The 26,614-nt window shown below is 40.9% G+C and overlaps 1 protein-coding gene across 1 annotated transcript in view; it reads left to right on the top strand.

The window, feature by feature from the left end:
- The window catches only part of LOC124622163 (molybdenum cofactor biosynthesis protein 1-like), a 45,537-nt gene extending 19,976 nt beyond the window's left edge, over window positions 1–25,561 (top strand). Inside the window, exon 4 of the mRNA XM_047147810.1 lies at window positions 25,494–25,561. Within this exon, the coding sequence (XP_047003766.1) occupies window positions 25,494–25,561 (68 nt within the window). The remainder of the gene's footprint in view (window positions 1–25,493) is intronic.
- The last annotated feature ends 1,053 nt before the right edge of the window (window positions 25,562–26,614 follow it).

The following is a 26,614-nucleotide window of genomic DNA, read 5'->3' as shown; positions in this document are numbered from 1 at the left end:
GCTTCACACTTTGCAGAGAATTGATGCTGGTGAGCCACCCACAAAAGTTGCTGCAGAGTAGGAGTACAATTACTGATCGGAAGACAAATTGATCAGGAATTGAAAAATTTTGTTCCATCCAAGCATTGGGCAGCGCAGTGAAATCTTGAAAAACAATGAGAAAAGGTGCACATCCTCAGTTAGAAGAGGCATTATTTTTGTGGCACGAATAAATAAGAGCCAAAAGTGTGTCAGTTTCAGGTCCTCTACTTTGTCAAAATGAGCTGATGAGCTGATTGAAGGAAAGAAGCAAGAATTGCTCGGAAGTAATGGCCAGCAGGATCGTTTCAAGAAGCAGCATGGCATTCATGAAATTGCCATCAGTGCCAAATCATTATCTGGGGATGAAGCTGCTACACTGATTTTAAGAAGAAACTGCACACAATCATTGACAAAGGAGGTTATACTGGCAATCAACTTTACAAATGTGATGAAACTGGGTTGAATTACAAAATGCTGCCAATGAAAGCCCTTGCCTCTAAAGAAGAAGAAATGGCTTCAGGGTACAAAAAAATCAAAGAAAGATTTACTGTCCTTGCTTGCAGTAATGCCACTGGCAATCATAAACTGTGTCTTACCTTAATTGGCAAATCCAAAACACCAAGAGCATTTAGACTCCAACCAACCAGTTTGCCACTGAGGTACACGAGTCAGTCTTAAGGCATGTATGAACAGTGCCATCTTCAGAGAGTGGTTCCAGGCAGAGTTTGTTCCAACTGTAGTAAATTACATGGAAGGAAAAGGACTTCCTTGAAAAGTGCTACTTCTTGTGGACAATGCTCCTTCTCACCCAGGTGATCTGCAAGATGGGGATATCAAAGTTGTATTTCTCCCACAAAATGTCACATCTCTATGTCAACCGATGGACCAAGGTATTCTTGAGGCGATGGAAAAACATTACAGACGCAAGATGCTGGAATAATTAATAGGTGTGATTGATGCTGCAGATGATTTTGTGGAAGCTCTTAAAAAATCGATGTTTTAAGTGTCATTCATTGATTGCTGAAGCTTGGAATCTAATTCCTCCAGTTCCTCTTGTTAGGTCTTGGAAAAAACTCTTAGATCGTAAGGCAACCTAAGTGGTGGGAAGGAGGAGGCAACACCGAAACTCAAGCTGACATAATTTTGGTGAATTTACTGGAGAAGCTGGTTGTAAAGACACACACTTCGAAGACACTGAAGAGTGGATAGAAAATGGCATTTTTTCATGTGACTGAGGATGAAATCGTCCAAATTGTGACCGATCATAAAGTGTCAGAAGACTATGTTTCTGATGATGAATCAGAGAAAAATATTCCTCACACATTCTGTTGCGAAGTGATCCAAACTGCCCTGGAGTACATCAGCCAACAGGCGGAGACGATTTATCTTGAAATAGTTTGATTTCAACGTTGGAGATGTATTGTTGCAGCAATAGTTTCTCAAGCAAAAAAACAAAAAAAAAAGACGTTTGTGACTTCGTTACCAAAAGATAAACTCTAATGAAGCATCCTAGAACTTCTATGTCCATAACTTAAAAAGTTTTTTTTTTTTTTAATTTTCTTGAAAGTTCCTCTAGACAGACTTTTTGTTCCTTTGAGTAATCTCTAGATTTGTTTCATAATTTTGTTCAGTAGTTTGTTTCTTACTCAAAAGAGTAGGTAATAAAATTAAAACTCCTGTTATTTCCTGCTGCCAAATAAGGGAGATTTTTTCTGTAAGAATGCAAAATAAACGAGCTTTGTTATACAGCACTTAAAAACTTTGAGTTTTCAATCATAGTTTGGTGCCTTTTTAACATGTCAACACAATTTTTTCAGTAAAAAAGTGCAGGGTTATTTGCAACCATATCAGTAACGTTTTACATACCCCACGCACGTTTTACGATCGTATTTCGCAATATTGATGCAATTTGAAGTGTTCACATGTGAAAACAGGGGGACTTTGATTTATCTGAAATTTTTGTTATCGGAACCGGCCACCATCCCGATCATTTAGGATAAACAGGAGTTCACTGTAATAGACTCCTTGCAACATGCTGTGTCATACAGCTAGGAGCAGCCAGACTATGGAATTGCCGTCCTGCACATAGGCTGCCATTAACACCCAAGCAAATGACTGCATGTGAAGTGGTGCCATGATCGAGAAGTACGGACTGCTAATGAATGGTGTCACATTATGTTCACTAATGAGTCCCAGTCCTGCACTGCTCCAAATGACTATCGTGGAGAAGTTCGACAGTGACCCGGGGAGATGGGTAGAGGTCCCATTCTTCCACATTTTGGGGGGGGGGGGGGGGGGGGTCACAAAGCAGTCCCATGGTGTGGGGAGCCATTGGGTATGACTTCAGGTCACGGCTTGTAATGGCCGAGGGAACTCTGATGGTACAGCAGTGTGTAATAGTATTGTGGTGCTATTTTTCAACAGGCCAGTGCTTGTCCACATGTAGTGTGTGTCTCTTTAAGTTGTCTGCGTGATGTTGATATACTCCTGTGGCCAGCAAAATCCCCATATCTGTCCCCGATAGAACATTATGGGACCAACATGGACGTCAACTCCATCCCACTGCCTGTATCCATGATTGCAATGTCCAGTTACAACAGTTGTGGATCACCTTTCTCAGGAGGGTATGCAGCAGCTTTACGACATCCTCCCGCACTGTCCAGGCCAGACAGGGTGCATTGCTGTATTGATAAGTGGGCTCAAACTGATAAGTTCTGTGTAAATTTGACTCTGTTTTGTTATCACTGAAATAACATCACATACCCTCTAAATTAGCTATGTTTCAATTTGTTTTCTCCCCACCTTCTGAGTGTCTCACTTTTTTTCAAGCAGTGTAATTTAAGACAGACATAAGTATATGAAAATGGGATGGCATAACACATTGCTATTCAACTATGCCCCTAAGAAAATTGTAAGATAATGGATAAGAGCAGGTGCACTATTACACTGACTAGAACGTAAACTTAAAGATAGAATTATATTGTGTAACCTATACCGATGATGTAATACTAATTGACAAAAACATCACTGATGTGCTAAAGCAATTTGAAATATTAAGGGAGCAATCTAGGAAAATTGGACTAATAATTTCACCTGGATAAAAAATTAATGGACGATACCAAAATGGCACTGGGTGAACTTATATAGGCAACAACATAGTATTCGGTGATAAAGAGTTTAAATAATTAGGTGAAAAAGACCACTGAACATCATAATGAAAAGAAGGCATAGAATCCAGACTACAGAAAATACAAACTGTCTCTCAGTTAACTAAAAGTATTTTTCCTGGAACTCTAAAATCTAACATTGCACAACAGTGATCAAATTAGAATTTCCTTATGCATGAGAGAGACTCTTTGTCCAACACAAGACATGAAAACAGCAAACTGAATTAGAAGAATGTAAAATTGTAGTAAAAATCTTAGGTCCAAGAATAAAAGATGGAATACATCACACAGAACCCAGTGTGAAATCTCCAGGCAAATTCCTAAAAACTCTTGTTACAATGTGTCTCCAAAGAATCCAACTTGTGGGACATACAGAAAGAATGTATCCAAACAGGCAGCTCATTGGATTCCCACATACTTGAAAAATAAGATCCAACTGATGAAAACAAACAGGAAGAGACCTTACGAAATTGGAATCACCCCATTTACAGTATTCTGATGTAGTGATGAGTCACACAGAGTGCAGTTTCACAGTAGCTTGATCGATGCTTGTACTTGTGTATGTAGTATATGCAAGTGTGTACAGCGTCTCTTCTGGTGTACTCACGATATGCTAATTTAGTGGCCGAGCAGTAAACCGGATCCCTACTCGGTTCCAGTGTGCTGTGCTAATTATTCTTCTTCACTATACATTTATGCTTGGAGCTGCAAGAGAGGCCATTTTCCGGATAGTGCCACAAAAACAACAAATTTTCAGATATCAGTTTAACTTAAACTCTTCAACATCATAGACAACATTTCACATTAATATGTTGCAGAACACTAGATTAGTGTTAAAATTGCCAGAGTAAACATTGTTCTCCATGTGACAGGTTGTCAAAAGATGTCCAAAATCGATAAATTTTATATCTCTGCACAGAGAAGCAGCTGGTTGCTCATTGTCATCTGTGGTGCTAATCAATGGGTCGAGCTCGTTGCTGGCACAGCGCCACCTCAGAGTAAGTGGCCCCTCATCCCAGCAGGTGGCGATGTTTAAACACCCGTATAGCTCCCAAGACTTACTGCGTCTGTGGATAACTCCGTCTCTGCACAGAACTTCCCACATTTCCCACACAGTGGGCCCTCGTGTCTCTTACACACAATAAATCTTCAAACTTATTTCATTGGCTAAGTTAAATTTCGAGTGTGACGTGCTATTTCGTAAAAAATAGCAAACGGTAGACATGGATGTTATTGTGACACTTTCCTAAGGCAACATTTGTGTATTACACTTGTAGAAGTGCACTGCAACATAAAACAGTAGACCGTAAGTTCAAACAATGGAAACTCCAGGTTGGAATATCAGCAGTGTAGGAAAAGATAGAGTGCTAATTACCATAAAGATGGCACGTTAAAATGCAGACAGGCACAGTTAAGACACTTACACATAAGCTTTTGGCCACAACCTTCAACAGAAAAAGAAATAGAAATACACACCATTCATTCACCACACACACACATGACCACCAACTCAGACAGCTCAGGCCAGAATGCTAGCCTGTAAGTTTGCTACACAATAAAATAATTATTCTGAGCTACAAGAAAAATGGATTCAAAGAACTAAACTGCTTGAAGAAAAAAAAGGGAAGCTCCCTGAAGCAACATAGTTTCACGAGTGTGCATACCAGTGGTAAATTATGAGAGTCGCAACTCTCTGAAATGGATAAAAAGGTCACCAGATTGCATTAGCTTTGTTTGTGTCTCGGATTGTTAACGTGAATGGTAGGAGCTATAAGAGATGTGAAGAGCGTAAGATGTTGAGTGATCCCTGTTAAGGACACAGATGCCCTGTACTTCTGTGAGTCAGCATTATCAGCACGTAACAAAATTTGAAGGGGCCTAATTGTGTGTCTCCATTTGCCAGGCTGATTGAATTATGCAGTATGCAGATTTGTGAGACATTCAGATGTGGTAGTGTCCCCATGTTGGACTGTTTGGGTACGTAAGGGTGGCTTGCTTTTCAGCAAGCTTCCGGTTGACCGTGTCTGACGAGCCCATGGGAGAATTGCTGCAAGTACGCCGAGCACATTGTAACCCTTTCACACCTGCACCTGTCATGTGATCAGCAGTGAGTCACATCCTGCAAGACCCGCGATGACAGTTGTCAGTGAGTATGACAACGACATAGGGAGAGGGCGTTTGGGGCAGCATCGGATATGACTTCAGGTCACTCTGACAGCACAGCAGTATTTCATGGACATCCTACATCCTCATTTGCTACCTCCATGTCCAACGGAGTTACAAGAGACAGAGCAGTGAAAACATATCCAGTTGTTGACTCACAAAACGGTTTTGAGCTGTGACGCATGTAGTCTTAAGTGAATCATTCATACAAAAAGGAAAGAAGAGGAAGCTAAAGTCAGAATGTGAAAAAATTGGAGAATGGAATAGATATTTGAAGACTTCACACTTGAAACTCCCAGTTTTCCTATTGTGAAAGTGCCTTTGTGACCATATGCATTTCACTGATGATAAACTTTTTTTTCCCCCTGGGTCTTGGCTCCATATTTTTTCATCCAGTTGAGTCAGAATACTTGCATAGTATTTGTGAGGTATTGTTTCAGTCTTGCAAGCTAATCTAAAATACAATCCCTTTTGCATCCTAGAAAACAATGACCACTCTTTCTCTCCAATTAAGTCACCTTGGCTACTTTTGTGCAACTGCTGTTTCATTTCATCCACGGGAACAGATTGGTGCATAGAATCAGTTGTGTGTCAGATTGTCCCAAATTGTTTTTCACATTAGGTTGTAGTCAGGCTTCAACAGACATGCCACTCACTTTCTGGTATGGCCACGGCATCAACTGTTTTGCACATCTTTTTAATTACTGATCTTGCAATATCACACTGTGTTCTTTCTCAGCATTTTCATATTTGATTGTAATTCTAGGAAGTAGTTCATGAGTCATCTTACAGAGACATATGCCACATATGAATTCAGCCACCCATTCCTTAACTGTTGACTATGAAGGAACTCCCCCCATGAACCATGGACCTTACCGTTGGTGGGGAGGCTTGCGTGCCTCAGCGATACAGATGGCCGTACCGTAAGTGCAACCACAACGGAGGGGTTTCTGTTGAGAGGCCAGATAAACATGTGGTTCCTGAAGAGGGGCAGCAGCCTTTTCAGTAGTTGCAGGGGCAACAGTCTGGATGATTGACTGATCTGGCCATGTAACATTAACCAAAACACCTTGCTGTGCTGGTACTGCGAACGGCTGAAAGCAAGGGGAAACTATAGCCATAATTTTTCCCGAGGACATGCAGCTCTTCAACTTGACTAGAAGAAGAGATCGGTTGGTAGGACATGTTTTGAGGCATCAAGGGATCACAAATTTAGCATTGGAGGGCAGCGTGGAGGGTAAAAATCGTAGAGGGAGACCAAGAGATGAATACACTAAGCAGATTCAGAAGGATGTAGGTTGCAGTAGGTACTGGGAGATGAAGAAGCTTGCACAGGATAGAGTAGCATGGAGAGCTGCATCAAACCAGTCTCAGGACTGAAGACCACAACAACAACAACAACAACATGAAGGAACTGACTCCTAATAAGTAAGATGATGCCTGTAGAAAAGTACAACAAAACAGTAATCTCAAAAAAGGACAGGATAGACAGTACATTCTGTAGGACATATTAAAAGTGATTGGTAAAAGAGACTTGGTGTGTTAAATGCAGCTTTTGATTACATGATAATTGAATTGGATAGATAAACAACCTACTTGCTAAGTGGCGGCAGAACACACACATAAAAGAAGATTATAATTAGGCGAGCTTCAGAGCCAGTAGCTCATTCTTCAGGCAGAAGGGTTGAAGTGGAAGGAAGAAGGGTGAAGGATAGGTCTAGGAAAAAGGGTAGATTTTGAGAAAGTTACCCAGAACTGCAGATCAAGGGCTGATTTTCCAGATGGGATGTGATTCCACATCTACATACATACTCCACTAGCCACCATATGGTGCATGGCAGAAGGTACCCTGTCTCACTACAATAGTCTGAATAAAATTACTTGATAGTTGACATCAATCACTTGCTGCAACAATGTTGCCACATTGGCTACCAGCTACCGTTTGGTTACAGGTGACAACAAACAAGCAGCTCACTTCACAAATTATGTTAAATGTTTAACACAGAGCAATTTTTCTAGTGGCTGGTGCAAGGTATGTCAGAAATGTTGGATACTCTGTCGACTATTGATTTAAAGTGACCAGTGACTGAACTGGGGCAGACGACCCGTTTTGTATCCCTGACTGTAAACTTGTGTCCTAACCCAGCCGAGAAAATTGTGGTCAACAGTCTGCAGCAGTACTAATATCATGATCGCTTTGTTCATGGCAATTAAAGCTAACCCTTAAGGGTAAACTCACGACAACAAAAACTCAATTTCAGGGCTGAAAGCAAATTGAAATTTCTCCATGTCATTTGTTACCTGTAACTATCCTTACACTAGCTGCACATGCTGCCATGTTAGAAACCAGTGAACAGTCCATGTGGGCACTTGGTCGTGGATTATAGATGACTGAGGCAGATTCCAAATGAAGAAATAATGACAGGAAGAAAAATAAGACCAAATAGAACAGTCAAAACAATGATGAAAAATGATGCAGCAAATTATTAAAAATAAAAAAAAATATATTTAAACCAATTAATTGAATGAAAATAATAATCACACTCTTTTGGTTAGATTTAAAAATAAAAATTTTGCTACATTGATGAGATTCAAACCTACAACATGCTACATATTAGATTAATCTGCCAACCATTGTGCTATGCCACAGCACTGCATGAAGTATTTATATATGTGAATGTAGTGACCCAGTTGCAACTATGAATTGCAACATTAAAAATTTCAGTTTCACGCAGTGTAGTGAAAAGCTTATCTAATGTAAGATGATCTCTGTGAATATGATAACTATATGTATGATACTGAATTACACCTTGTGCTGAGTTATTCAGTAGTGTTTGGTTAGTGCTATGAATGAAATGTGTGTCTTTCATTAGCATTGTTAATGTGTGTTGTTTTTGGTGTAGCTATCGCGTGTCATGAAATACATAATAAAAGTGTCGGGCTCGTAATTCGGGATACAAATACATCAAGAAAGAATGCTGAACCAGGAATTGGAAGTGACTGGCCAATTTTGGTGGAGTTTGGCAACAGCAGATAGTTCAAGTGTGACGCTGACTACTCTTATTGGCGTTTGAAGTGCCAACTATCAAGTAATTTTATTTCAACTGTAGTCAGTTCCTTTCCCGTTCCATCTGCCAATTGAGTGAGGAAAAAGTGAATGTCTATATGCCTCTCTATGAGTCCTTACGCATAATGTATGTTGGTGCAAGCAGAATTGTTCTGCAGTCAGCACAGTGTTCCTCAAAATCCCTCCAGGGATTCCCATTTGAGTTCCAGAAACATCTCCATAATACTTGTATGTTGTTGTTTCAACCTACTGTTAACAAATCTAGTATCCTGCCTCTGAATTACCTCAATGTCTGCTTTAATTCGACCCCTTGCGGATACCAGACACTCAAACTGTACTCAAGAAGAGATCACACTAGCATCCTATATGTGATGTCCATCACAGCTGAGCCACACTGTAGTAAAATCCACCCAACAAGCGAAAGATGATTATTCGCCTTCCCTACCATGACCCTCACACGTTTGTTCCATTTCATATCACATTGCAATGTTACGTCCAGATATTGAAACAATGTGACTTCTTCATTCATGACACTACTAATGCTGGATTCTGGCATTATGGATTTGTTTTTCCAACTCATCTGCAGTAACTTATATTTTTCTACATTTAGGGTTAGCTGTCATTTATCACACCAACTGGGAACTTTGTCCAGGTCATCTTTTATCCTCCTAAATCACTCAACGATGACACCTTCCATACACCACAACATCATCAGCAAACAACCACAGATTACTGTCCACTTTGTCCATCAAATCAGTTATGCACATAGAAAATATGAGTAATAGCGCTCCTATCACACATCCCTGGAACGATCCTAATGATACCCCAGTCACTGATGGACACTCACCGTCGGTATAATGTAGTGGGTTCTATTACTTCAGAAGTCTTTGAGCCACTCACATGTCTGGGAATGTATTCCATGTGCTTGTACCTTTGTTAAAAGTCTGCAGTGAGGCATTATGTCAAATGCTTCTCGGAAATCAAGAAATATGGAATCTGGGTTTGTGAATTTTGTAATGGCAAAGTTAGAGGAGCAATGCATCTGCATTAAATTTTGTGTGAAACTCAAGAAAACCTTTACAGAGACACACCAAATGATGCTGGGAGCCTATAGCGATGAGTACTTAAGCCATACTCGGTGTTACATATTATTCACACGTTTTAAAAATGGCTTTACAAAAGTCAAACATGATCCTTGTTCAGGACGCTCTTAGATGTCCACTGATGATGCTTGTGTCAGGAACGTCAACGAAATTGTGTGTGCCAGTCGAAGATTCACTGTCCGAGAGATTGTAGAAGAATGCAACATTTCAATTGGATCATGTTATGAAATGACACAGCATCTTGGAATGCATTGTGTTGCCGTCAAGTTCATTCCATGCTCATGAGTCAAGACCAAAAAAACTTTTTGGATCTTACAAATGAGACTGAGATGTTCCTTGTGAGAATAGTATGACCCCTGCAGAGTTCTTTTTATTTCCAAAGGTCAAAAGGATGAAGTTTTGCAATGGTAGATGAGATAGAAGAAAATTCGCAGACGGCACTTTATGCGACCCAGAAAGATGTGTGTCAAGACTGCTCCTGGAAGTGGAAATGATATTGGGAGCAGTGTATCAATTTTGGAGTAGAGTATTTTGAAGGAGACAATCCATAGTAACTAAAAGATAAGCATAGAAAATTTTGTGGACAAAGTTCTGGAATTTTTTGAACAGACATTGTATGACAAAAGGGCATGCTGAGTTGCCCATGAGTGATGCTTTGTACTGATTTGTGGACATAAACTTATTGGTCTCTATGAAACTGATTAGATTCAAACCCAGAATATGTTCAAGAATTCTGCAGCAAACTGATGTTACGGGTATTGGTCTGTAATTTCGCGGGTCTATTCTTTCGCCCTTCGTATATACAGGAGACGCCTCTGTATTTTTTCCCCAGTTGCTTAGGTCTTTCTGCTGGGTGAGAGATTCACAATAAATACCAGCTAAGTAAGGGTGCAGTGCCATATAGCACTCTTTGTAAAACCAAATTGAGATTCCATCTGCAACTGGTGACTTATTTGTTTTTAATTATTTCAGGTGTCAGGGATCCTTACGAGGGTGGTTTGAAAAGTTCTTGAAACAGAATAGAAAAAAAGTACTTATGTCACTGAAACTTTTTTGTTTTTCAATGTACCCTGCTTGTAGATTAATTCACTTGGTCCAACAGTGTTCCAATACCTTGATCCCATCTCGACAATGATTTTCCTCCAGGCCTACAAAATAGTTGTCAACTCAGGCTATCAATTCTTAATTTAAGTGAATCTTCATCCACAAAGAAAAATTTTCAGTTTAGGGAAGAGGCACGTGTGGCAACAATTCATACCTTAGTTTGTGTAATTTTACCATGGCGATGGCACATGCGTGCGAGCGTGCATTGGCTTGATGCTAGATGACTTTCTTCCTTATTAAACCTGGCCTTTTTCTCATATCTTTTGTTGCAATTTGTCCAGAAGGTTAGCATAGTATTCTCCAGTAATTGTTTGCCCAGTGGGGAGATAAAGTACAAACAGAATCCCCTTCTCATCCCAGAACACTGATGCCATGATCTTCCCCACTGAAGGAATTTGGTGGCGCATCCCAGAACACTGACGCCATGTCCTTCCCCGCTGAAGGAGTTTGGCGGCGGAGATTCAGCATGTTTCCAATGCTTTGATTGTTGCTTTGTCTCTGGGGTATAGTAGTAAACCAAAGTTTCCTCGTGGTCACAAACCAGCACAAAAGATCTTGTTTGTTTCTCCTAAAACAGGCCAAACATTGTTGTGATATGTCCATTCTCATGTGTTTTTGACCCAGCATCAAGAGTCGCGGCACCCATCTTGTGAATACCTTTCAGATGACATCTGGCAAGCGTGAGCAATTTCATGCACTCTAAATTGGTGATCCTCCTTGATTATTATGCGCACTTTTGCAATGATTTCTAGAGTAGTGACACATCTTGGCTGACCTATTCATGGATGATCATCATCTAAGCTCTCCTGACCAAATTTAAATTCATTTATCCACTTGGCAACAGTTGAAGACAAAGGAGCAGAGCCCCTGGTGTATTCTGGAAATCGGCATGAATGTCCTTCGCTTTCATACCTATCTTTATGAAGTACTTCATCACTGCTTGAATCTCTACCCGTCCCCCCCCCCCCTCCCCCTCCCCCCCCGTCTTTGCAGATCACTACACAGGAACAACAACAGCCGTGTCACTGCCACAGCTCTCTTCCAAGAGCACTGACATGGCACATGTTTACAGGTGAACAGGTGATTGTTGTTAGGTGTCTTTGTGCTATTGTCAAATGACGGTATGTTTATATGATTCTCTTGCATGAATTATTTCTTAAATGTAAAATTTAAAACATTTATCTCCTACTGCCACACCAGACTGGTCAAGTGACATGATGGAAACCTTTGACTCACTTAGTGATTTTACATAGGACAATAATTTCCCCTGCTTCTCAGCCAGATCTTTTGCTGAGGTATGACAGTGGTAGTAACCTTTCCTTGTTGCCATTTGGCATTCTCTTTTGAACCAAGAGTGCAGTAGCTTTTCCTTCCTCAGTATTTTCCGAATTTCATTGTTAAACCACAGTGGCTCTTTTGCATCCTTAATTCGTTTACTAGGTACAGACTTGTTGAGAGTGCAATTCACGATCTGTTTAAGCTTTGACCATAATCTCTCTACGTCCATCTTAATGGAACTAAGTGATGTCAGTTCTGTCTAAGTGAGATGCTAACATCTGCTTATCTGCTCTTTCTGGCATGAACGTTTTCCTAGCCTTCTTGACTGATTTATTAATTTTTGTAACCTTAGTTATTATGATGTTATCATGATTATTAATCCCCATCTCTATGCTGAAGTCGTTGATGATATCTGGCCTGTTTGTAACTACAAAGTCTAAGATATTTCCATTGCATGTGGCATGCCAAACTAGGTGCTCAAGACAATTTTTGAAAACCACATTCAAAAGTGCTTCACAAGATTGACTGCACCCCCTGCAATGAAGCCATAGGCTACCATCTATACTCAGTAGGCTAAATTAACCTCCAACTAGTATTGCATGATCTAGGTATTGACGTGCTACTGTCTGTAGACTTTCTGTGAATGGCTCCAAAACTGTCATAGCAGAACCGGGTGGCTGATTAAAACATTCATTAATTAACTTGATTTCACGTAGACTTGTTATATGCAACCAGATAACTTCACTGTCACAATCAGCTTTGACCTCAATAGAGACAATGGACACTCCCTCTCCTACAGTGTCTAACCTGCCTTTCCATATATATTCCATTAATCACTAAATATGTCAGAGCTTTCTACTCTGGGTTTCAGCCAGCTCTCAGTCTCTGAGAATAATTTGAGTGCGAGACTTTCCTGGATGGCAGTAAATTCGAAAACTGTGTTACAAGTACTTTGACAACTGATAAAATTTTGACAATCTACAATGGAGTGAATTCAAAAGATAAACCTCAACCAACATTGAATGTATCTTGGTGATAAAGAGCCCAAATAAATAAATAGATGATTTTATTCCATTTCATCTGATTGAATGAAACACACACAGCATAACTACTCAGAAAACAACTATAGTGCTGATTACATTTACTATCATACATGTAGCACTCTGAGAACATTTCACCTTGTCATAGTAGTCCTGTGTTTTGGAACTAGGCAGTGCTTCATTTCACAAAGCGAAAGGAATGGCTTGTGGGTAAAAAAAAAAAAAAAAAAAAGAAGAAGAGGAAATAGTGGTTGCTGGTGTTTTTAACACTATCAATCAATTTAGTTCCTATTGTGAACTTTGCAGCTAGGATATGTAAATGCTCTGAGACTGCTATTGATAATATCTTTATGAACAAATCTAGGGGAAAAAAGTCATATCACAAAACCAATAGTAAATGGACTATCTGATCACAACGTGCAGCATCCTGTGTTAAATGTTGAAACTTGTCAGGATAAAAAAAATATTAAATCTGAGTACAGGAGGATAATAAATAAGCCAGAAATTGAGGAATTCAGGAAATTGCTCAAAGGCATGAACTGGAGAGATGTTTACCTGACTCAAATGGAAAATACAAAGCATTTATTAATAAAGTTACCTCCTCTTTTGAAAATTGTTTTCCCCTAAAGGTAACTCAAATCACACAGAAGTCAAAAGATAAACCATGGATTACACAAGGAATAAAGATATCATGTGGGGAAAAAGGAGACTGTATCTACTATCTAGGAACATTTCTGATATTAGCATTGTAATGCATTACAAAGAATACTGCAAAATATTGAATCAAGTAATCCAGAAATTGAAGTAGCTTTATTAAGAGAAAAAGATAATTGTATCAACAAAATAAGAACTGTATGGGATATAGTGAAGACAGAGAGAAGTGGGGCCAAAAAGGAAGTGGAACAGATAGCTCTAAAAGTAAATGAGGCTTTGGTAACAAGTGCATGTAGTGTTGTAAATCTCTTAAGCAAGACTTAATTTTTGTTACTGACGGCTCGGGGTTATCAGGTTCGGTGAATGGTGCAATGGAGTATCTGGGACCAGTCTTTGAAGAACATTGTGTAGAACCTATTCAAGGAACTTTGAATTCCGACCATTGCTTCTCAGTATACTTACTCCTTAATGAAATTTGTTGCAAGTTACATATCTATATTTCCAACAAATAGCTCAATACATATTATCAATACTAGGAATAAGAACAATCTACATAAAGACCTAAAATCACTTATGTTGGTCCAAAAGGGGGTCCCATATTCAGGAACACACATTTTCAATAAATTACCAGCACCCATTAAAAACTTGGTTTCAGATAAAGCACAGTTTAAACAGAGTTTGAATGACTTTTTGATAGGCAATGCCTTCTACTCTATAGATGAATATCCTAACAGAGACTGAAAGGCCAGCTTAAGTAAAAATATGTTAGATTTAAGTTTTGACAGCACTTGGTTGCAACAGTCAATATTAAGTATTTTGTGTATGATAAATTTATTAATAGTGCATAACAATGTTTCATTCTGACAGCATATTAATTCTGTAAATATTAGCTTTTCCAGTTTACTGTATTGTATTCACCTATTTTGACAATCTCGTGACAAATGATCAGGGAAGTATTCATTATATTAAAATGTTTTGTGTTATACATTCTGACATGTTCCACACCCTCGAGAATCATCTCATTTTTTCGGTGTATGTAACAAAAACTGAATCAAATCAAATCCAATCACCATCTCTCGTCATGTAATAACTTCACTTCTTCTTCTTCCCTTGTCGTCTCCTGTTTTTCCAGTACTCGTCCATCTCCTCCTCATGTTTTTCCCCCTTTATTCTATTCGTGTTGTTCTCAATCCCCTATTTCTTCTGCATTGAAAACCTTTTATTTTTATTTACTTATTTTTTTTATTGAGGTGAGTCTCTATGGACTGCGTGGTAACAACCGACTTCACTCTAGTGTCCAGGTCTTGTTCTTGCTCCAGCTTTGACTTCCTGCCAGTATCTTCTGAGCCCCTCCAAGAAGTGCCTTTTTATGCTCTTCAGATAATGGTCCTCACTGTCTTTCGGATGTTGATGCCATGTTAAAACCTTGGTAGTTGGTCACCAATCTTCTAAATTTGTTCCTTTCAGGAATTTCTCTCTGAGATACCAATCTGCTTAAGATCTTTTTCACATTCTTTGAACCATCTCGGCCTCGTTTTCTTAGATAGGATGAAACTCCATATTCTTTTTGTTAGTCAATCACCGTCCATTTTCATGAGATGACCATAAAATAACAATCATTTCTTTGTAATGGATGCTGTGATAGGTTCTGTCTCACTGCACGTGTCCTCATTTGCTCTCATTCGTCATTGTCCATCGACCCATCTATTACCTTAGGATTTTCCTTAATATCCTACACTCACGCTTTTCCAGCCACTCAGCTTGACCTTGTCTATTCGTGGTCAAAGTTTTGGATGCTTATAAGCCCTCAGGTTGTACAACTGTATTATAATGTTGGAACTTGGCCCATATACTCATAGACTTTTTGTTATAAGTATTCTTTGTCAGTTGGTATGCTTGGTCTAACTTCCTCATCCCGACAATTGCTTCTTCTTTTAATCCATTCTCCTGGTGGATGACTTCACCGAGATACCTGAAATTCTTAACTCATCCGATTTTTTCCCAGGTTGGTTATCTTCCATTCAGGTCCGTCACAGATGTTCGTCATATATTTTGTCTTTTGAATAGAGATCTGGAGTCTAACTTTTTTCATCAATTTCTGACAGCCTATTTATTTTGTTGATTGCTGACTCTATGTTGTTAGCAAAAATGGCCAGGTCAGCCTCAAAATCTAAGCAGTCAATGCACACCCCTTTGTTCTTAGGACCAAGTCTGAACCACTCTTCATTTGTTTCTTCTTGGGCTAATAACTTTCTCCACTCTTGAATGACCTTTTCCAAGACACAATTGAAAAGGAGAGGGATAGTCCATCTCCTCGTCTTATGTCCGTTCTGATTGTAAAGGGTTCAGATACCTCACCCATAAGTTTAATTTTCGACACTGTGTTAGCAAGAGTTTGTTTGATCAGCTTTCTTGATGTATTATCCACCCCAAACTTTTCCAAAATATTCATTAATGCATGTCAGTCGATGGAGTCATATACTTTCTGAAAATCAACAAACATGACCACATAGTTATTTCTTCCAATTTTTTTTTGTACCTCATGATGTTCTTCAGGTTAAAGATCTGTTCTGCGCAAGAATCACCCTTTTGGAAACCAGCTTGATAGTCCCCAATCAGTTGGTTACAATGATCTTCTATTCTATTCTGTATCACTTTCGAGAGAATCTTATATGGAACAGATACTAATGAGGTACCCCTATAGTTATTGGCATTCTATTTATCACCTTTTTTGTGTAGACGATGGATTAAAGCTGACTGCCATTCAGTTGGTATCATCCTAGCTCTCCAGATCTCCTCAAAAAGTTGGATTAGTATATCTAGAGTTTCATTATTTGCCAGCTTCAGTAGTTCCACCACTATTGAATCCTCTCCAGCTGCCTTATTATTCTTAAAGTTGTTGATGATCTCTTTGGTCTCCTCTTTACTAGATGGAGATGAGGGGTAGTTTGTGGATTGGGGCACATACAGGGAATCTTTCTTTCGGTTCATCACAATTAAGTAGGTTTTCAAAGTAACGAGACATTATCTTGCAGTTTTTTTGTTGGTCAGGCCGAGTGTGGTGTGCGTACTGTAAGACCTTCAGTGCACACACCATCAGATTATTTGACTTGTTGCTCTAACAAAGTAAGCGAGTGTCAGCAATATGTCTCGTGGTCTTATCATGGCGTATTTATCTTCTGCCATTAGGTCAGACGATAGAAATGCCACTTGCACGCTGAGAGTAGCAGATTGACGGTGACCAACTTTAAACAGAACTTGATTAATTTTCACATACATTTATTAAAATAATAACAAATATAAAAATTACTTAACTTGGTTCTGGATGCTATTTACAATTGACAATCTGAAGTTCCTTTGGTATTGATACATTAATCTTATTCTCACATATATCTCGGGTACTTGACGAAAGTGTCTATACATTTATCTTCATGGCAATGTACAGGAATATGGTAATCTTATTAGGCGCAGACTGAATCTTGACTATGGACTGGTACAGACAATTGTAGAACTCGTACAGACTGGTACAGACTATGCAGACTGGTACAGACTAATGCAGACTGGTGCAGACAAATGCAGACTGACTGGTCGAAGGTCTTTACACTCGTTATAATACCTCGCACGTTCACGTACCACTGCGCGAGTGTGATGCGCGAGGAGAAAGTGTTCTGTCTTAGCAGCAACCTCATTGGCTGTGTTACATATTAATACGCGGATCGGCGGAAGCAGAATTTGGTCCGTCTCTGTGGCAGCGCCATCTCGTAGTGCGGAGATGGACGAGTGCTGCGCCTGCGCTGTTGTGCTTAGCGGGGCTCACTCTAGTGGGAAATTTGTTTACCCCCTGAATACGCAGAACTATGTACACAACACTGAGCTTTCCATTTTCGTCTCTAAAACAAAAACTAGGGGCTTGGTATCCTTTCAAATTCGATTTGAACGTCTGATAGAAGTCTCTGACATTGTTTATCTGGAAACGCTGATCGATCTGTTATAACTGCTGTTTCTCATGCAACTGCTTAGCCCTTCGTAGAGTTCTGGCTGCATATTTTCGAACTTCATGGAATACATCAAAATCATCAGGTCTCCTGGTAGAGTTCCACTTTTTCCATGCACTTGCTGTTTGGCCCACCACCTCACCACAAACCTCATTCCACCATGTATGATTCCTCTTTTTAGCTGTCAGGATTTTAGTATTAGCTGCTTGTTGGATCATGGAGTCAATGTCTGCCCATTTATGGGATTCAACTGTCAGTACTGGTGGCATTGTTCCAATATGTTTTGATTGATTTTGAGCTTCGCAATATCATATTTATGAATTTTATTTCCGGTTTTCACGGTCTTATTGAGAGGGATGAAATTAATTTTGATCTTGGAGAGGTGATGATCCTTTTAAATTCAGTATTTTATCTGTAAAAAGGTTTCTTTCTATTATTTCTGATTGTTTGATGTTGTTTCTTTCTTATTTCTGTAATCCATGCTATCATTGATTCCTTCTTCCAGAACTACTCATTCAGTAGAGGTCTCTAAAAAAGATTAATCTTCTTTTAGCCATTACTTCTGATATTTTCTCAAAATTTTTGTAGATCTCCTCATTACTTCTCATTTTCCAGCCATCTGTAGCTTGTATTGCAACCATTATTTTCTAATAATGCTCCTTTGAGGAACCTCTGTTCTGTCCAGCTTATAGTTCATCATTAGGCATCCTCATCCATATAAACATCCTGGTCATACCACTGTGGGATAATGTCTTAGTTTTGTTTTTTTAGTTGTACATTTCTTGTTGTAAATATCCTTTGTCAAACGATTTGCTCTCTCCAGTTTGCTGACTCTTGCATCTACTGTTAATTCTTCTAGTCCTTTTTGTTGTACAGTTTGTCCAATATATTTAAATTTACTTCCTAATGCTATTTTACATTTTTGTTTTTCTAAGAGTGTTGATGCATTGTTTGAAATTGTCATCAATGTTGTGATTCTTGAGTTTCTCCCGGCGTATTTGATAGTCAAAATATCCACGGGTGTGCTGCCGCTCTACAGTGTCCAATGGGCACAATATTTCGGCGATCATACATGTCGCCATCATCAGGTGAACTGACGGACTGAGCTCCTGTGAACGTGCCGGCACGGAGATCCGTACGCTATGGCTGCTCAGAGGGAACTGGGTTCGGTCGCGGCGGCGGCTGATTTAAATACCCTCCGCCCGCGGCGCGCTCCCTCCGCCGTCCGCGCCCCGCGCCACGGTCGCGCGGTGGAACAGATTGCGACGGCGTCTGAGATGACGTCGGAGTGATGGCTCTGTCCGCCGTGGTCGTCACAACTATACGTTTGCTCGATTTACTCTTGATTAACCCGATCGCTGGTTCCCAAGCCTTGCTAAGATTATAGCCACAGTCACGGTTTATGAGGTCGTCATTGGTGCGAATTTCGATGGCCTCTCTAACAACGCTGTCCCAATATCTCGACGTCTGTACTAGAATCCTCGTGCGGTCATATTCCATGGCGTGATTTTCCGACAAACAATGTTCAGCGACCGCCGACTTGCTCAGACGAGTGTGCCTCTGGTGTTCACGGCATCGATCTTCGACGGTACGCATCGTCTGACCAATATACGACTTGCCACATTGACACTGAATCTGGTACACGCCGGCCTTCCTCAAACCGAGGTCATCTTTGGCACTCCCCACCAGTGCACGAGTTTTATTTGGAGGACAAAACACAGTTCCGACCCGGCGTTTCTTCAGAATGCGAGCGATTTTCCCCGAGAGTGAGCCTGTGTAAGGAATAAATGCAGTGCCTACCTCCTCCCTCGTGACTTCATCCATCTCAAGAGGTTGTGCTGCAGTGGTTGGGCGGAGAGCACGTTGAATCTGCCACTCTGAGTACCCATTTTTTCGAAATACAGTTCTCAGATGTTCCAATTCCTGGGGTAGACTCTCTGCGTCAGAGATAGTGCGCGCCCTATGTACTAGAGTTTTAAGTACCCCATTCCTCTGTGAAGGGTGGTGGCAGCTGTCTGCGTGCAAATACAGATCAGTGTGCGTAGTCTTCCGATACACCCCATGACCTAGGGTGCCGTCAGCCCTTCTCTTGACCAAGACGTCAAGGAAAGGTAATTTACCCTCCGTTTCAGTCTCCATAGTGAGTTTGATGTTGGGGTGTATGGAGTTTAGATGTGTAAGGAAGTCAAGGAGTTTGTCCATACCATGTGGCCAGATGACGAACGTGTCGTCCACGTAACGGAAAAAGCAAGTAGGTTTCCATACGGATGACGACAGGGCTTCCTCCTCGAAGTTCTCCATGTACAAATTCGCTACCACCGGTGAGAGTGGGCTACCCATGGCGACTCCCTCCGTTTGTTCGTAGTATTCTCCATTAAAAAGAAAATACGTGGAAGTCAAGACATGCCTAAAAAGTTCAGTGGTCTTCTCGTCAAACTTCTGACTAATCAATTCTAGTGACTCTCGCAGGGGTACCCTCGTAAACAAGGAAACGACGTCAAAACTCACCATGATATCTGACTCATCCAACCTGAAGCTGTCAAGGCGTTTAACAAAATCCACGGAATTACGGATGTGATGAGGGCATTTACCCACATAAGGACTTATTATTCCCGTCAGGTATTTGGCCAACAAATATGTAGGTGCCCTGATGTTGCTGACAATGGGGCGTAATGGTATCCCCTCTTTGTGAACCTTCGGGAGTCCATATAGTCTAGGCGGTACCGGACCTTGGGGTAACAATTTCTTAGCGTCACCCTCCGGTAAATCTGCGTCCTTGAGAAGCGCCCTCGTCTTGTTCTCCACCTTCTTTGTAGGGTCAACGCTGATCTTCCGGTAGGAATCGTCATTTAGCAGGCTCTGCATCTTATCAGTGTAGTCCTTATGGGAGACAACAACTGTAGCATTGCCTTTGTCAGCCGGTAAGACAACAATTTCAGAGCGCTCCCTCAGATCACGAATGGCCGCCCTCTCTTTACTGCTGATATTTGACTTCATCGGCTTGGATTTCGTCAACGCACGACAAGTTTCACGACGTATTTCCTCGGCTGATTCTGGCGGAAGTCGAGCTGCAACCTGTTCAACAGCACTAACAATTTCTGCGACCGGAGTGAACTTGGGGGTGGGAGCGAAGTTGAGACCTTTCTGCAAAACCGAGACTGCATCCTCACTCAACACCATGCCACTCAAATTGATGACAGTCTTGCACGGAACCTGTAGAGATGGTTTGTCAAGGAGACGTGAGAACTTAGCTGTTTGACGTCCCGTAGCCTTCTTATGGGCGGAGTCAGCTGACACCCAGGTGACACCATCAATCCAATCCCAGGAACAAGAAGTAAACTTACTAGCCAGTTGCAAATGTAGTTTGAGTAATTCCTGTGAGATAAACTCAAGGCTCCGGCGGGTGAATTGCACTCTCTGACGTACCAATGCGAGGCTGGCTCGTTTCTTGATTCTCTTAGCTGCTGCAGAATCGATGTGATGCATAACCTTAGCAAAATTTGGAACAACATTCTCGGAACGACATCTCTTTAGAAAGGCAAGAGTACTTAGCAAACGACATCTACGGCGGCGCAACTTTTCAAATTTCTTCATGCTGCGATACATCTCCTCCCCGTAAAGGTGTATGATGTGATTCTTGAGTTTCTCCCGGCGTATTTGATAGTCAAAATATCCACGGGTGTGCTGCCGGTCTACAGTGCCCAACGGTCACAATATTTCGGCGATCATACATGTCGCCATCATCAGGTGAACTGACGGACTGAGCTCCTGTGAACGTGCCGGCATGGAGATCCGTACGCTATGGCTGCTCAGAGGGATCTGGGTTCGGTCGCGGCGGCGGCTGATTTAAATACCCTCCGCCCGCGGCGCGCCCCCTCCGCCGTCCGCGCCCCGCGCCACGGTCGCGCGGTGGAACAGATTGCGACGGCGTCTGAGATGACATCGGAGTGATGGCTCTGTCCGCCGTGGTCGTCACAACTATACGTTTGCTCGATTTACTCTTGATTAACCCGATCGCTGGTTCCCAAGCCTTGCTAAGATTATAGCCACAGTCACGGTTTATGAGGTCGTCATTGGTGCGAATTTCGATGGCCTCTCTAACAACGCTGTCCCAATATCTCGACGTCTGTACTAGAATCCTCGTGCGGTCATATTCCATGGCGTGATTTTCCGACAAACAATGTTCAGCGACCGCCGACTTGCTCGGATACATCAGGCGAGTGTGCCTCTGGTGTTCACGGCATCGATCTTCGACGGTACGCATCGTCTGACCAATATACGACTTGCCACATTGACACGGAATCTGGTACACGCCGGCCTTCCTCAAACCGAGGTCATCTTTGGCACTCCCCACCAGTGCACGAGTTTTATTTGGAGGACAAAACACAGTTCCGACCCGGTGTTTCTTCAGAATGCGAGCGATTTTCCCCGAGAGTGAGCCTGTGTAAGGAATAAATGCAGTGCCTACCTCCTCCCTCGTGACTTCATCCATCTCAAGAGGTTGTGCTGCAGTGGTTGGGCGGAGAGCACGTTGAATCTGCCACTCTGAGTACCGTCATCCGTATGGAAACCTACTTGCTTTTTCCGTTACGTGGACGACACGTTCGTCATCTGGCCACATGGTATGGACAAACTCCTTGACTTCCTTACACATCTAAACTCCATACACCCCAACATCAAACTCGCTATGGAGACTGAAACGGAGGGTAAATTACCTATCCTTGACGTCTTGGTCAAGAGAAGGGCTGACGGCACCCTAGGTCATGGGGTGTATCGGAAGACTACGCACACTGATCTGTATTTGCACGCAGACAGCTGCCACCACCCTTCACAGAGGAATGGGGTACTTAAAACTCTAGTACATAGGGCGCGCACTATCTCTGACGCAGAGAGTCTACCCCAGGAATTGGAACATCTGAGAACTGTATTTCGAAAAAATGGGTACTCAGAGTGGCAGATTCAACGTGCTCTCCGCCCAACCACTGCAGCACAACCTCTTGAGATGGATGAAGTCACGAGGGAGGAGGTAGGCACTGCATTTATTCCTTACACAGGCTCACTCTCGGGGAAAATCGCTCGCATTCTGAAGAAACACCGGGTCGGAACTGTGTTTTGTCCTCCAAATAAAACTCGTGCACTGGTGGGGAGTGCCAAAGATGACCTCGGTTTGAGGAAGGCCGGCGTGTACCAGATTCAGTGTCAATGTGGCAAGTCGTATATTGGTCAGACGATGCGTACCGTCGAAGATCGATGCCGTGAACACCAGAGGCACACTCGCCTGATGTATCCGAGCAAGTCGGCGGTCGCTGAACATTGTTTGTCGGAAAATCACGCCATGGAATATGACCGCACGAGGATTCTGGTACAGACGTCGAGATATTGGGACAGCGTTGTTAGAGAGGCCATCGAAATTCGCACCAATGACGATCTCATAAACCGTGACTGTGGCTATAATCTTAGCAAGGCTTGGGAACCAGCGATCGGGTTAATCAAGAGTAAATCGAGCAAACGTATAGTTGTGACGACCACGGCGGACAGAGCCATCACTCCGACGTCATCTCAGACGCCGTCGCAATCTGTTCCACCGCGCGACCGTGGCGCGGGCGCGGACGGCGGAGGGAGCGCGCCGCGGGCGGAGGGTATTTAAATCAGCCGCCGCCGCGACCGAACCCAGTTCCCTCTGAGCAGCCATAGCGTACGGATCTCCGTGCCGGCACGTTCACAGGAGCTCAGTCCGTCAGTTCACCTGATGATGGCGACATGTATGATCGCCGAAATATTGTGCCCGTTGTACACTGTAGACCGGCAGCACACCCGTGGATATTTTGACTGTCATCAATGTTGTTTTTTCGGCTGAAATTTTGGGACCAGCTCCCTTTGCTATTTCATCCAAAAGATTTCTTTCAATAACTGTCTGCCAGATTTTTTGAAAGTATATCAGAATCATCTGCAGAAGCCAGGCAGTTTACCTTAATTCCATTTGTTTTTCATCCTAAAATTATTGGTTCAATTTTGTGATTTTTTTTTTCTCCAAATTCCAGATACTTTCTATTTTTTCTAGAATGCAGTGTACAGTAAAGGTGATAAACTGTCCCCTTGTCTAACATCAGTTTTTATTTCAAATGGTTGAGATACTTCTCCCATAAATTTAGCTTCTGCCATCCTATTTGCTGGTGTTTTGAGGATTATGTTTGCTTTAACACAAAATTCTTTGATGATTTTACCTATAATTTCTCTGCCTACCAAATCAAATGTTTTCTTGAAACCAATACATGATACTATTATAGGTTTGGTGATTAACAGTATGTGGAGAATTATCGATTTTCTAATAAACATCTGTTCTGTGCAGGGTATTCCCTTTCTAGAGCTCCTTGAGATTCTCCCAGTTATTTGTCTAAAGTTTCTACAACTCTGTCCAGAGAATTTTTGATAATATTTTGTATACCACTGGCAGAAGTGAGGCATCTCTGCAATTGTTGACATTTTGTGTGTCCCCTTTTTTTCATAGCTGTGGGTTAATGCTTTCCATAATCTCTTCAGCTTTCCAAATGTTCTCAAACAGCAGTTGTAGATCATTTGTGTGTTCTGACTATTTCAATAACTTTTCTGTAGTGGAGTCTTCATTTGTTGCTTTGAAGTGTTGGAATGATTTGATGGCTTCATGAATTTATTGTTCTGTTAGTGGAAAATCTTCCTCCAGATGTTGTGGGACTGCTATTATATATTGCTACAATGTGCTGTTATTATTATTGTTGTTGTTGTTGTGGTTGTTTGGTTGCCTGTTCTTCAGCACTATCTTTCTGTTTCGTTTATCTATTTGCCGCCATTCTAGCCCATTTACCGGTATTTTCAGCTTGTTTTCCACTTATTTGACCTTTTGGTGGCTCCTCTTGAAGAGATCTTATTTCTCAGCATTTAAAATTACATCATCTGCTGCTCTTTCGCAACTCAATTTCATCATGTCCAGTCTAGTTTTTTCATTCATTTAACCATCCATCTTCCTTGACTCAAGATCCTGAATTTTCATCCTTAATTCTTGAACAGTCTCATTTCTCTTTTTACATTTTCCAGATGAAGAAACTTTTGGTCCTCAAAGCTAAGATTAGTATCAGTTTTTTTATTTGTTTCTGCCTATGGCTGCTATATCTCTTTAGTTAGAATATTTTCTCTCTCTGTATTTGATTATAGTCTAAGTCTGAATATTTTTATAAGTACATTTATTGCTGTAGCAATGAGTAAAATAAATTGCATTGCACTGCCTGTAGCATGTAGCACCATTTTGACTGTTAGTCCTCTTGCTGTATAAAAAGTAGCTTTGATGATTACTTAATGCAAGTATTTTGTAAGAGCTGTGGAATGGTTAGTATCTGTTTATATTTTTCTGATTAATTCAAGCTCGTCAATGCACATCCTCTGTTAAGGAAATACTTGAACTGAATTTACTGTGTGTTAAATATAAGCAGTGGATCCATTGGGGTAGTCTTTTTGGTTAGAAATATGTCAAGGTGAACAAAACAGGAGATGAAACTTCCTGGCAGATTAAAACTGTGTGCCCGACCGAGACTCGAACTCGGGACCTTTGCCTTTCGCAGGCAAGTGCTCTACCAAAGCACGACTCACGTCCGGTACTCACAGCTTTACTTCTGCCAGTACCTCGTTTCCGCTGCAGAGTGAAAATCTCATTCTGAAAACAGGAGATGGTGAAGGAAGAGAGGGAAAAGATCAACATTTGCTTCTCATCAGCAATATAACTGGGTTGCAACATTCAGTGAAAATTATCTGTGACAGGAAGTTGTCAGAAATACATTTTTTGAAGAAACTTTATGTTTGTATAAGCATTTATTAAATTTAAAAAGTTGGATTTCATCTGTTAATACAAAAGATAATATTTTGCATTGCAGGCATGCTGAACCTGTCAAAGATGAAGAATCGGCCAATGATTCTTATTGGAGGATTACAGTATGTATAACTTAAACTTGAGATTCTTGAAAATAAAGCTAGTCAGTATTTCTTAACAGTACTGATTTAAATACATCTAAAGATCGCTGTTACCTAAATGAAAGTTGACGAGCAAAGTCTTAGTGGACATTTGTATAAAATTGTCATAGGTGTTATTTACAAGAAGAGTAAATAGTTTCAATAGGAATGTGGTGAGACATTTAACAAATGTCATGACCACACATTAATAGGACCTTATAACACTACCATTATGATATTAGTATGCTTTTACGTAAATAACAGAAACCCTGTCTCTATGATGCCACGTATAACCCTCTTACTAAAATTTAATTTAGTTTCCAAATAAAATACACTATGGAAGGATAGTCCTGTTTGTAGGAAAAGATAATCAATAGAGTTATCCTTCTTACAGGATTTACCATGTGTTGCATCTAATGGATAAGAAAATTTGACTATTCACTTCTTTTCCTAAGATCTTACCCAGTGGCTAGATAGAAACACAGTATGAATAATAATATACTGAAGCTAGCACAACTCATTTCCAAGTTCATATAGTGGTATGAAACATGTACTTAATGGTCACCAACCTATCCTGGCAATGAAATAGTGAAGTATTGGAGAAGCAGAAATGTGAATTTTGCCTACTTTCTTGCTACTGTTTAGTTTGGCTCTTCAAATAAATTACCCCACTTAAACAATTTTGGGCTACATCTTCATGCATTATGTTTTTAAAAAAGAAAAAACCTTCAAGGAAGGTAAAAAAAATTAGCCGGGGTGGGGGGGACAACCTTTAGAAAAGCACTTTCCATAATCAAGAAACTTAAATACTTAGACACTAAAGCACACACTTTTTAACTGAACATTTCACTTAAAGAAAACCTCTTTCTTGGTGGAATTAACTTTCAAAAGCTATTATTCTTTGAACTAATTCTGTATAGCCATATAACAGGTTTTAGTAACTTGGCTTCACTCTGATTGAATTTTATGTAACCAAACTACAACACTTTGCAATAGTTAAGAAAACATTTTTATTATTTACACTAAAGCTATTTAAATGGTGCCT

The sequence above is a fragment of the Schistocerca americana genome, chromosome 1, assembly GCF_021461395.2.
Source record: "Schistocerca americana isolate TAMUIC-IGC-003095 chromosome 1, iqSchAmer2.1, whole genome shotgun sequence".
Taxonomy (NCBI): Eukaryota; Metazoa; Arthropoda; class Insecta; order Orthoptera; family Acrididae; genus Schistocerca; species Schistocerca americana.
The sequence above is the reverse complement of the archived record's forward strand: the minus strand, read 5'-3'. Positions and strand labels throughout refer to the sequence as shown.